The sequence below is a fragment of the Diaphorina citri genome, unplaced genomic scaffold (assembly GCF_000475195.1).
Source record: "Diaphorina citri unplaced genomic scaffold, Diaci psyllid genome assembly version 1.1 scaffold1051, whole genome shotgun sequence".
Lineage (NCBI taxonomy): Eukaryota > Metazoa > Arthropoda > Insecta > Hemiptera > Psyllidae > Diaphorina > Diaphorina citri.
The window spans coordinates 6655-19080 of record NW_007378480.1 but is presented as its reverse complement, the minus strand read 5'-3'; the positions used below and the strand labels follow the sequence as shown (position 1 = coordinate 19080).

The window sequence follows — 12426 nt, the reverse complement described above, 5'->3', positions numbered from 1 at the left end:
AGGCAAAGCGCCAATTTAATTCAAAGCAACCTCCGTGGTCGAGTGGGTATCACATTAGGCTTGTACGCACGAGGTTCGATTTCCGGTCGAAGTTTTTTCGACTTTGCTTGGAGCTCGGGGTGGACTCAGCCTCGTGAGGACAATTGAATTGTTACTTTAATCGAGTAGCGACTAATGGCGGCATTACTAGTGTAAAAAGATTATTGAATTATGGAAATTGATTTCAAAGCTGGCACTGAGCAATATGCATAAAAGTTTTAAAAAGGCTCTGTTTTACAAAAAAAAAAAAAAAAAAAAAAAAAAAATTTGAGAAATAAGAACCGAATTTACAATTGAAATAAGAGGAGCGTTCAAAATGAACTAGGTGGAAGTGGTCCGTGAAATTAACGTTAGAAGCAGTCTGTACCAAAGTCTCATCCATCCTTATCCGCTTATCCCTCTAGTTAGTCTAGTTTGTAATCTCATGTTAAAGTGTTCGTTAATCTCTGAGAATGCTTGTATAGGCTAAGGCCAGCCACTCACTATCAGGTAGACCTCCATCAGGTGTCAGATCTACTTGATATTGAGTGGATGGCCAAGTCTCCAAACAATCTCCGAGGTGGCTAAGAGGATGTAAACTTCTTCTGGTATCGCTATCAGAGGTATTTCCTATTCCTTAACAAGAATTCTGCGATTTTCGCGTGTCAAAAATTTCAAATTTGAACCATGTACCTAGGTACTTCAGGCACACTCCATTTTTCAAGGGTCTAGGACGGCCTATAGGTATTAGGTTTACCTTGAGATCAATTATTTAAAGAGGCTATCTTTCAAGTGGTTACGCTTTAATAAATCGCTTTACAAATGGTACAACTCTCACAAACAAAGTTTGTGACATTGGTAGGTATATCACACACAGGGTCTAGGACGGCCTATAGGTATTAGGTTTACCTTGAGATCAATTATTTAAAGAGGCTATATTTCAAGTGGTTACGCTTTAATAAATCGCTTTACAAATGGTACAACTCTCACAAACAAAGTTTGTGACATTGGTAGGTATATCACACATTGACTAATTGACTGGGACATTTATAGGACAAAAACACCAGACAAAATCACAAAGTATACCCAACACAAAGTACGGCTTGGCGCCAAAAACCACATCACAAGATTCACCAAGGCAGGGGCGGGGAAGACTGAATTGAACCACATCACAAGATATAATAGGACGGAGGGAGAGACTTTTGACTAAATATGCTTCAGAGTATTTTCTCTCTTCATTAAGTTATTAGAAATATTAATAACGGACGATATAGGATAAGTGTACCATTTATTCGACCACCTAAAAAACGTACCATTTAATGGCCCACCTGTACCATACGCCACATAAGTCTGAACTCGACAAACTTTTTCAAGATCCAATTTTATCAAAAGAAAGGGCTCAAAGAATGCTATCAAACCAGTAGTATTCCAAAATCTTATATTATAAGAACGAGATCCATTCACAGTTCACATTTCATAGTTCACACACTGATCGCTCTATCTCTAGAACCAACAACACCTAGAAATTGAAATTTGGTAGGAATATTCCTTTTATGGTCTATCTTTCTGTAAGATCTCTAGATACTTTCGAATACTTTGAGAATTTCGAATCCGATGACCGAATACCTATTCAGTTCAATTCTTCTACCTCGTTTATTTCAGGAAGCATATGCCGTTCACTGCACGGAAATCCATTCGAAGCAGCCAACTTCTGAACCAAGCCAGGATGTGAACTACCATTACAGGCTTTTTTCCCCACGAGGTTATGCAGAGCTAGCTTTCAACTGTCCTGTCCTCCTCTGTTCGATTTCAGGACGATAAGACCTTACATAGCAGACACAGTTCCCTCTGTCAAACCTCTAAAAAAAAAAAAAGAAAAAAAAAACAACACTTTTTACCTTTTCAGATTGTTCAGGGAAAGACACAGCTGCGGCCCCAAATGCACCGAAGCCAAGGCCATTCCCCTGTGATATTTGTGGTAAAGCTTTCATGTTCAAGTCCAACTTGAGAGTCCACCACAAGAAACATAAGACTGACTTCAAAGACAACCCTCTGGAAAAGGTCGACTTTCAAAATGAAACTGCTCGTAACAACCTGAGTAAGGCTGAGCGTGTGGTTAAACCCTCCTGACCTGAGGTGTACCTGACATCGTCGGGACTGATTTTAGCGCCTGGTAAGTAATGATAATAATTATAGACTCTTGAGTGGAAGGTAACCACTAGGCGAGGTTAACGCCGGAGGCGTTTTCTACCACCTAACCCTTAGAGCTCCATTACTATGTAATCACACTCTCAAATAAATGAGGATAAAATTCCATGCCTCGGCTGGGATCGAACCCACGCCCTCCTGTTTACGTCAAATTTTCAGATAAAGAAGAAAATTCCATGCCTCCGCTGGGATCGAACCCACGCCCTCCTGTTTACCAGGCGAGCGTCTTAACCACTACGCTACCGAGGCAGGTCTTAATTTTCTTTGGTTTAATGGATCACTGAACACTGAAGGTAAGCAACGTTACGCATATGGTTGGGATCTGAAAGGGACCATTTGAACAATCGCGTTTTGCTGTATTTTCCCGACCCTACGCAGGTTGGGTGAAGTTAAGATTGAGGCGGGTATCTTGTCGCCGAATCAAGGGTAAAACCCCGTCACTTAAACACCTTAGCCTTTTTCCAGTGATGTTGAAAAACTAATTAATTAATTTTTTTACTTTTACAAAATTTAAATAAAAGTCAATCAACCGACTTGTGTTGTTTCCAGGATCTCCAAACCCAGATTCCGGGACTCACACGCTCACCATTGGGGTACTTCAACTGGGTGAAAAATCTGGTCCTCTTCACTTAGTGGATGTGACAGAGAATGAGTTGATTCCTGTGAATGAATCAATTCCTGGTCCTGTGAATCTTATTGATGATGATCTGGAGACCATTGGAACTGCAAGTGTTCTGTCATTACAACCAAAGGAAAATTGAATTGTCTTTAGGTTGCCTGGATCATGGAAAAAGTCTCTCTTCTCTTTAACTTTGAACCTATCTAGTTTGTTTTGCGTGAAAAGGCAAGACAGGAAGAAAATTTTTTCTACTATTTTCCTCCCTTTCCAATAATTTCTGATAGAGTATTGAACCGCTAGGGCCGTAGGCACCACATTGGACCCGATTTTTTTTTTTTTTTTTTTTTTTCTTACCTTAAGCCTTTTTAAAGGGGGTTGGGGGCCGTTCTGTCCATTTTAAAAATTCTTCATTGTCCTCTCTTCATCTTCCTCTTCTTTCTTGTCCTGCTCCTCTTTTTCTTCTTCTTCTTTTTCTTCATTCGCATCCACTCCTTCCTTGTCCTCCTCCACTTTTTCATATTTTTTCCTCCTCCTCTTTCTTCTTCTCATCACCCCCCCTCTTATTACTTACCTCTTCATTCTCTCCCGCTTAATTTCTTTCACATCTTTTTCATATTTTTCCTCTTCCTCTTTCTTCTTCTCATCACTCCCCTCTTATTACTTACCTCTTCATTCTCTCCCACTTAATTTCTTTCACATCCATTAAAATCTCCCTCATCTCTTCTTCATTTCTTCTCTCCCTTCGTTCAAAGTTTGAGTGCCTCTTTCCCACTGTTGTCTTTCTAGCCCATAGACGCCTTTCTCAGTGTTTCTCTCCCCTCCCACGAAATTTCTTTTTCTCTTTTTTCTTCGCCTTCTTTCTACCTTCTTAAATAAATATTCCCACATCATTCCTGTGTACTTCGCTATCTCTCTTCTTCTTTTACTGCACCTTTTCCTTCTATCCCTCCTAATGTCCTTCTCTTTCCCCTCTTCTCTTATTGATGCATCTCTTCTTTCCGTCCCTAATCTTCGTTCCCTTCTTTCTATCTGTACCTACTTCCTTTTCACTGTAATCATACCTTCCCACATACAAGAGAAATCCCTCCCAATTTGATGGATTCCCTCCTTTTGTCCCCTCCTCTCTATCGTCTGTCTTTTCTCATCTCCTCACCACCCCCTCTCCTCTCTTTCCCATTTCCCCTTGCTCCTTCTTCCTTCTCTTCCTCCCTCTTCTGTTAGTTCTCCTCCTTTTGCTCCCCATACTCTGGGACGGAATCATTTCATTTCGCGCAAATACTGGGGTGTGTGCGTGTGACAACCTCTCACCCCACTTTACTCGCTCCTGAACTCACACCTCCAACCTCTATATCCCCTCCCTTCCACTTATATATTTCTCCTGAACACACCCCTCCCATCTCCTTCTTCCCATATTCTCCGTTCCCCACTTATATCTGTTCTCCTTCCTCCCAAATTCCTTTTCCCACAATATTCCCTCCTGAACTCACCCCTTCCCTTCAATCTCTCCTGAACACACACCTCCCATCTTTCCATCTGCCTTTACATTCCCCTCCTCTTCCTTCTATCTATTTCCTTCTTCTCTCCCTTCCAGCTCCTATAACTTCCCATCTTCTTCTATAATAACATCATTAGGTATGTTTTGGTAAGTTCTGATCATTTCCGAGTGAAATACATCATAGTAGGTAACATACCTCTCACCTCACTTTACTCGCTCCTGAACTCACACCTCCAACCTCTATATCCCCTCCCTTCCACTTCTATATTTCTCCTGAACACACCCCTCCCATCTCCTTCTTCCCATATTCTTCCTTCCCCACTTATATCTGTTCTCCTTCCTCCCAAATTCCACCTCCAACCTCTATATCCCCTCCCTTCCACTTATATATTTCTCCTGAACACACCCCTCCCATCTCCTTCTTCCCATATTCTCCGTTCCCCACTTATATCTGTTCTCCTTCCTCCCAAATTCCTTTTCCCACAATATTCCCTCCTGAACTCACCCCTTCCCTTCAATCTCTCCTGAACACACACCTCCCATCTTTCCATCTGCCTTTACATTCCTCCCAAATTCCTTATCCCACAATATTCCCTCCTGAACTCACCCCTTCCCTTCAATCTCTCCTGAACACACACCTCCCATCTTTCCATCTGCCTTTACATTCCCCTCCTCTTCCTTCTATCTATTTCCTTCTTCTCTCCCTTCTAGCTCCTACTTCCCATCTTCTTCCTTCCCCCACTTATCTCCCTCCTACTAAAAAAGGAATTTTAATTGTGTTAAGCATATTTAAATGCTTGTCACAAACATCGTTCCCCGATTATTTCACCTAGATAAATTTCATGGCTACAGGTCAGTTTTTAGTCCGTCCTTCCTTTATTATTACGATAGTAATAAAAAAAGGTATAAGGGACGGGCTAAAGGAATTTTAATTGTGTTAAGCATATTTAAATGCTTGTCACAAACATCGTTCCCCGATTATTTCACCTAGATAAATTTCATGACAGGGTAATAGCAGACCTTTGACTTTGAAGGTGATTTGGACATTTGTGTCATAGCTGTTGGAAAATATTCTTTCAACCTATATTTATTTATTTACTATTATTATTATTTTGACATAATACTATTGAAATTTGACAATCAAGATGAAGTAGAGGAAGAAGAAGAAAATGAACAAATCATGATATGATATAAGAAACTAAAATGTTCCTGAAAAGTATTTACATATACTTATAGGAACACGATGAGAAATATGAAGAAACTAAATAAACCTTATTATTATTATTATTTTTTTACCCATATTTTATTATTATTTAAACTGATTTTTGGCATTCATGAACAATAATTTTATAATGATGAAAACTCACATTTAGACCGGGATGGTAGTCCAGCCTTTGAACATAACTGATGTACAAGATTGATCCTTTTTCTACAACCTCACCCTCTTGCTTTCGGAAACCTTTTGGGAATCGGAATCCACTATTCTTCCTAATTGGCTTATTTCTTGTGGAGGTTCCTGTTTTCTTGGCTGCATTTCTCACTGTGAATTAAAAAATTACATTTCAGATGATGCTTTAAAGGAAAAAAAAAAAAATCTTTTCCCAATCGGGTACTATTAAAGGCCAGGTTTATAGGTTCATGCATGTTGACTATAGGTATTTTTCATGTATCTTCACTTGGGCTGCAATCCAAAATGTTAATTGAATCATTCCCAAGAAGAACGGCCTATGTGATTTTTGCTACTTTTCAGGAGAGACATTTTAATACAGTGATGTGGAAATTTATCTAATACATTTCAGATGATGCTTTAAAGGAAAAAAAAAAAAAATTCTTTTCCCAATCGGGTACTGTTAAAGGCCAGGTTTATAGGTTCATGTTGACTATAGGTATTTTTCATGTATCTTCACTTGGGCTGCAATCCAAAATGTTAAATACAAGACTGTATATTTAGAAATAAGAGCTATGGCTCAGCATCTTAGCAACCAACTTGTACTATTGATGGTGAGTAACTTCTTTCGAATTGGTAATATTGCTATTGTTACTTTCCTTATTGATTGTAAATAAGTCAATTTAATATTCCATAAAATTATAGTATCAGACTCCATATTTTACAATGCAAGAACGAGTGTTTGTCCTATTTTTTTTCCAGAAAGATGGTTGAAATAAAATTGAATTGAATTGAATAAAATTTCATTTTTATTTTTTATAAATAAGGTTAACACCTCCTAAGCTGAATAATAACTTCTGAGGAGATGGCTTTTTTCCTCTTAATTTCCCAAGTTATTCCACTCCTATAATACACTAGACTAGATAGTAATTTAACAGTAATTCTAATCATAATGAATACTCATAGTAAATAATATTACAATCTATTTGGCATTACCCAATCATGATACTCCATATAGCCGGTTTTGTTTACCCACCTAACTATTAGTCAAATAGTAGATATCTAATAAACATACTTTTCTACTAGAATCATCCCATTTTTCTGTATAAGATATGTGTTATTAAGTAAAATAAACAAAAGGAAAAAGACTGATGAATATTCACAATGCAACCTCTTGGCTGATTTATATTTGGTATTTCATACTTTTCTACTAGAATCATCCCATTTTTCTGTATAACATATGTGTTATTAAGTAAAATAAACAAAAGGAAAAAGACTGATGAATATTCACAATGCAACCTCTTGGCTGATTTATATTTGGTATTTATTAATGGTTTTCACAAGGAAAAGTGCATCCAAGCACTAAAACTAATGAGTTTCATACACCACTGAAAAAGATGTCCAGCATTCTTCCATGCCAAAATCAATTCCATCTCACATCATCTTGTGAAGGTGCCTTATAACTTAAAACAGCTATAACTTATAAGTGAAAAAAATAATCTCAGAAATGGGCTTATTTTATACTCAAAATTTTCAGGTTACTACTGGGATTCAAACTAGCATCCCTTAAGTTACAATTCCAATGCCGTGGCCAACAGAAAAAACTAAGATAGAAATTGTTTTCCAATACACAGGAGTAATGGAAATTCTAAATCACACAGCCAACTTTAGTCTCATCATACTTCATTCACATCATCTTGTGAAGGTGCCTTATAACTTATAACTTAAAACAGCTATAACTTATAAGTGAGAAAAAATAATCTCAGAAATGGGCTTATTTTATACTCACAATTTTCAGGTTACTACTGGGATTCAAACTAGCATCCCTTAAGTTACAATTCCAATGCCGTGGCCAACAGCAAAAACTAAGATAGAAATTGTTTTCCAATACACAGGAGTAATGGAAATTCTAAATCACACAGCCAACTTTAGTCTCATCATACTTCATCCACCAGTCTGAATCTGCTGTGCTGTTCTTCTGGCAGGACGTGAATGTGTTTCTTGTAGATTGGAAGTCCTTCCTGACCACTGTAGTTGGCAATAACCCAGGTGTGTTTCCAGTTCAGATTGCATTTTTCTACTGTTATTTTGACTTTACCCTTTTCCATGGCAAATAATGTTCCACGAGCTCCAAAACCAACCTGAAATAGAAGAAGAAAAATGGTTGGTGGTTAATTTGTGAGGGTAATAGCGTGTGTTTCCAGTTCAGATTGCATTTTTCTACTGTTATTTTGACTTTACCCTTCTCCATGGCAAATAATGTTCCACGAGCTCCAAAACCAACCTGAAATAGAAGAAGAAAAATGGTTGGTGGTTAATTTGTGAGGGTAATAGCAGACCTTTGACTTTGAAGGTGATTTGGACATTTGTGTCATAGCTGTTGGAAAATATTCTTTCAACCTATATTTATTTATTTACTATTATTATTATTTTGACATAATACTATTGAAATTTGACAATCAAGATGAAGTAGAGGAAGAAGAAGAAAATGAACAAATCATGATATGATATAAGAAACTAAAATGTTCCTGAAAAGTATTTACATATACTTATAGGAACACGATGAGAAATATGAAGAAACTAAATAAACCTTATTATTATTATTATTTTTTTACCCATATTTTATTATTATTTAAACTGATTTTTGGCATTCATGAACAATAATTTTATAATGATGAAAACTCACATTTAGACCGGGATGGTAGTCCAGCCTTTGAACATAACTGATGTACAAGATTGATCCTTTTTCTACAACCTCACCCTCTTGCTTTCGGAAACCTTTTGGGAATCGGAATCCACTATTCTTCCTAATTGGCTTATTTCTTGTGGAGGTTCCTGTTTTCTTGGCTGCATTTCTCACTGTGAATTAAAATAATACATTTCAGATGATGCTTTAAAGGAAAAAAAAAAAAAATTCTTTTCCCAATCGGGTACTGTTAAAGGCCAGGTTTATAGGTTCATGTTGACTATAGGTATTTTTCATGTATCTTCACTTGGGCTGCAATCCAAAATGTTAAATACAAGACTGTATATTTAGAAATAAGAGCTATGGCTCAGCATCTTAGCAACCAACTTGTACTATTGATGGTGAGTAACTTCAGTGATCTGTTGGGAAACTGGTAGATATCTTCTTACCTGACATGCATACTGGTTGTGAAGTTGTAAGGAGATTTTTGAAGGAATTTACAAGACTGAGAGCCATGGCGACTTTTCTGGAGGAAAACCAACCCCAGTGATTGGTCTATTTTCTTTAGCTCGTGTTATCAGCAATTCTAATATTTCTAATCAATTAATATCATTGTTATCTTATCATTATCACATCACAAAACTTTGATAATAAAAAAGTTGAGAAAAGTTTGAAAATTTTTTTGAAAAGTTGAAACGATGCTAGCTTCACGCAGTACAGGCACCATTCACATGATTTGGTAGGGGAAGTGTGATAAATGAGCTGACTCATAAGAGGAGAGCGGGGCTCGCTTCACATGAGTAATTTTTTTTTATCAAAAATCTAAAAAAGTAAACAAACAAAATTACAAAAACAAATCACATTTCAAATCGTGATACGGATTATTTTTTTTTATTTTTAATTTTACCTATTAATTAATTAATATTAATTCAATAAGTTACTTTATTAAGCTGATACCAAGCCTGTCTCACTGGTAAGAAAGATACTTGTGTTGAAATCAAACCACACCGTCATTTACAATGGAAGTAAGTATGATAGAAGTAGCACTTGATATTACCATGTTAAACTTCTTCATCATGAATCATGTCCAGATATGGTCATACATTCTCAGAAATTTATTAGAAATGGGATCAAAGCAAGGTACTTATGTGGAATAGAATATACCATGGTTATCCTGCCCAAATAAGACTGAAAAGCCCCTCTGTTCTAGTTGTCTAAACAAGAACTGATTTATTAATCAATATAAATCTGGTGTATTCCTGTTGAAGTGTGATGATATGAAAGGATTGTGATAATAAATTGTCTAGCAAAACTGTACCAACCATGGTCAATGTTAAATTCAGAGACAGCCAGCCTCGTTAGATTGAAAGGTAGTGTCTTGTAAAAAAGGGATTTTAATTATGTTAAGCATAACTGCTTATCGTTAATTACTTAGATTCATGTTAGACAGATAGATAATTGCTCAACTTTTTCTATACATGCCTAGGGTTCCTAGGCATAACTGCTCTTTGCAAATGTTGTTCCCTGCTGAATATACTTGACCTGTACTCAAACCACCAACCTCCAGATTCTAAGTCCACCATGCTAACCACTACACTACTGAGGTTGTCAGTGTCTTGTAAGTGCTACTAGGTCTCAGGTTTGATTCTAACCCGGGTGGACTTTATCCTATCCTGATGGCCTGACTTTCTCCTATCCTGTCCTCCTTTTATCAGGTCCCTTTGTTAAAAAGAAAAAAAAAGTTAGGTAAGTACTTAGGTACAATATTAACAGACCATTCTATTGTAAGCACAAGGAAATGAAATGTTGTCCTCACTTTTACTATGTAAGTAGCTGATTGATTGAGAGGTGTTTTATCTTGCTGATTGATATACTTTATTTTTTTAGTGCTTTGTCAGCTTAAAACAAGTTGTTCCATTATGGTGACAGTTTAATAAAGCACCTCTTTATTGATATAGTTTTGTTTTACCTCCCCATTCATCTGCAATCTACCTTATTCTCATTGACTTCACCCTGTGTGAGTGTGGCTAGGCCACTAATAGCACATGATTGATGCCCAGAAAATCACCCATCAAGATTCCAATTTTACACAAATCTTAGAAAGGGCAGAAAGAAATGTCCAACCATTTGCAGACCTTAATGTCTTATTTTTCTTTATTGATATAGTTTTGTTTTATCTCCCCATTCATCTGCAATCTACCTTATTCTCATTGACTTCAGCCTGTGTGAGTGTGGCTAGGCCACTAATAGCACATGATTGATGCCTAGAAAATCACCCATCAAGATTCCAATTTTACACAAATCTTAGAAAGGGCAGAAAGAAATGTCCAACCATTTGCAGACCTTAATGTCTTGCTCTAATACTGCCCTAATATAAGTATCATTGGATCACACAGCAGTACCTGTTTCTAGTGAATTTTACATTTCATTAAGTACCTTATAACTTGATGTTTAGTAGAAGGAGAAATAAAAGAAGGTAGGTATGTAGGTTCATATTTATTTGCTATCATCTCCTTGGTCTAGAAACACTTGAATTTTTGTTGATATTATTTATCTTAGCAGAAGCTCTCTGGCAGCATTCATCTAGGTTGTCATCATCACAATCATTTTCATTTTGATGGGCATACTTCAGACTTTCACATTTGATCTTCATTTTTTCCTTCAATCTCTTCAACTTCTCTTTCTCCTTCTGTTTTCTGTCTTTTTCCTTCTCTTTCTCACACTTGTCTCGTTCTTTCTTACATTGTTTCTCTTGTTTTAACTTTTTCTTCTCATATTCCTTTATTTTCTTCATTCTCTCTTTTTCCTTCTTCTGTCGCTCCTTTTCTTTTTTCTTATACTCCTTTTCGATATCTTTAGCTTTCTTTTTACATTCCTTTACGAGTTGTTTTCGTTTCTTCTTTGCTTCCTTTTCCTTTTGTTTTCGTATTTTGGCTTCTTCCTTCGGATTGCGTTGAGATCCCGGTACCATGGTAACACATTCTACTGACTCTTCATCTTCATCATCGTCATCACAACATTCATCTTCTGGTGGATGTTCAGAGAAAGAATCATAGCGGGTCATTCGGCAGGCATCACCTTTCGTTTCACACATGTTTTTCAGGGTTTTGATAATTTCTGACGAGTCCTCACCTTTATTAACATTAAACTCGAATCCGTAGCAATCCTTGCCACCTTTGTTCATTGTCAATGCAGACTAGCTGCTTATTGTAATGGACTCTTGTGTCTTTGTGATGCGTGCAACTGGAATTTTTATAGGTATGTCAGTAAAATAATTTCTGTTGTGTGAGATAATATTGGAACTGGTGTTGTGAAAAGTGTAACTGAGGAGCTGGGTACAATATCTGTTTGAAGATGAGTGGCTAAAATTTCATTTTTGCCTGACCTGAATAGTTCCCAGTAAGTTGACCAGTTTAGTTAAGTTTAGTGATGTCGCCTTGCCGTCGCAATGGTGATTAAAATCAAGAGAACGTAAACTCTGGGAGCGTTCGAGCATACATATTACATACCTACGAGTGTGTTGATTGTATGTATAATTGTATTGTGCCTAACCCACAAAACAAATAATTATCTGTTAATTACTTTGCAAATGTACAAGATCGCAAATACCTATGAACATGATCGCAAATACCTATGAACATATAACAACCACATTCATATTTTTGTCAAAAAGTACAATAATTATATAAGAAAACAAACAGCAAGTACAGATGAGATCAATTAAATTTCACAGGAGATTTAGCTCCTTGACCTGAATGATGTGTTTTTCATTCAATTAAACTAATGATGGACTATCGGACCAATTTCATTGTATGTATAATTTGATGAACCCGATATTTGGTACAAACCTTATTATATCATCAAATCAGATCAGATACCTATGGATTTGAATTGGAAGATATAGGACGCCGAGTTCAGTGAGTTACCGGGCGATCTCATAGTTGTAACCTTCAAACGACTAATAGCTGATAGTAGGTTATTTATAGAAATTCATGTTTGTGGAAATCTAATGA

General features: G+C 36.7%; 2 protein-coding genes and 1 long non-coding RNA gene across 5 annotated transcripts; 1 reads left to right on the top strand and 2 right to left on the bottom strand.

The window, feature by feature from the left end:
* The first annotated feature begins 1907 nt into the window (after window positions 1-1907).
* LOC113469380 lies at window positions 1908-3170 on the top strand. Its single transcript, XR_003392824.1, has 2 exons — window positions 1908-2191; window positions 2776-3170. It is a non-coding gene; the product is annotated as an uncharacterized LOC113469380 (long non-coding RNA).
* A 3837-nt stretch (window positions 3171-7007) lies between these two features.
* On the bottom strand, window positions 7008-9103 carry LOC103513937 (50S ribosomal protein L27). Of its 3 annotated transcripts, none has more exons than XM_008478795.2 (4): window positions 8863-9100; window positions 8414-8586; window positions 7654-7868; window positions 7008-7392 (listed from the first exon to the last, which is right to left on the bottom strand). In XM_008478795.2, the coding sequence occupies exons 1-3, from the start codon at window positions 8927-8929 to the stop codon at window positions 7665-7667; spliced, it is 444 nt and encodes a 147-aa protein (XP_008477017.1). In that variant the 5' UTR covers window positions 8930-9100; the 3' UTR covers window positions 7008-7392; window positions 7654-7664. The 3 variants fall into 3 exon arrangements, with proteins under 3 accessions (XP_008477017.1, XP_026682837.1, XP_026682836.1); XM_026827036.1 differs by lacking the exon at window positions 7008-7392 and adding an exon at window positions 7919-8011 and having other exon boundaries at window positions 7519-7775; window positions 8863-9103; XM_026827035.1 differs by lacking the exon at window positions 7008-7392 and having other exon boundaries at window positions 7519-7868; window positions 8863-9099.
* A 1787-nt stretch (window positions 9104-10890) lies between these two features.
* LOC103513936 (vicilin-like seed storage protein At2g18540) lies at window positions 10891-11828 on the bottom strand. Its single transcript, XM_008478793.3, has one exon. The coding sequence runs from the start codon at window positions 11595-11597 to the stop codon at window positions 10920-10922; it is 678 nt and encodes a 225-aa protein (XP_008477015.1). The 5' UTR covers window positions 11598-11828; the 3' UTR covers window positions 10891-10919.
* Between the last annotated feature and the right edge of the window lie 598 nt (window positions 11829-12426).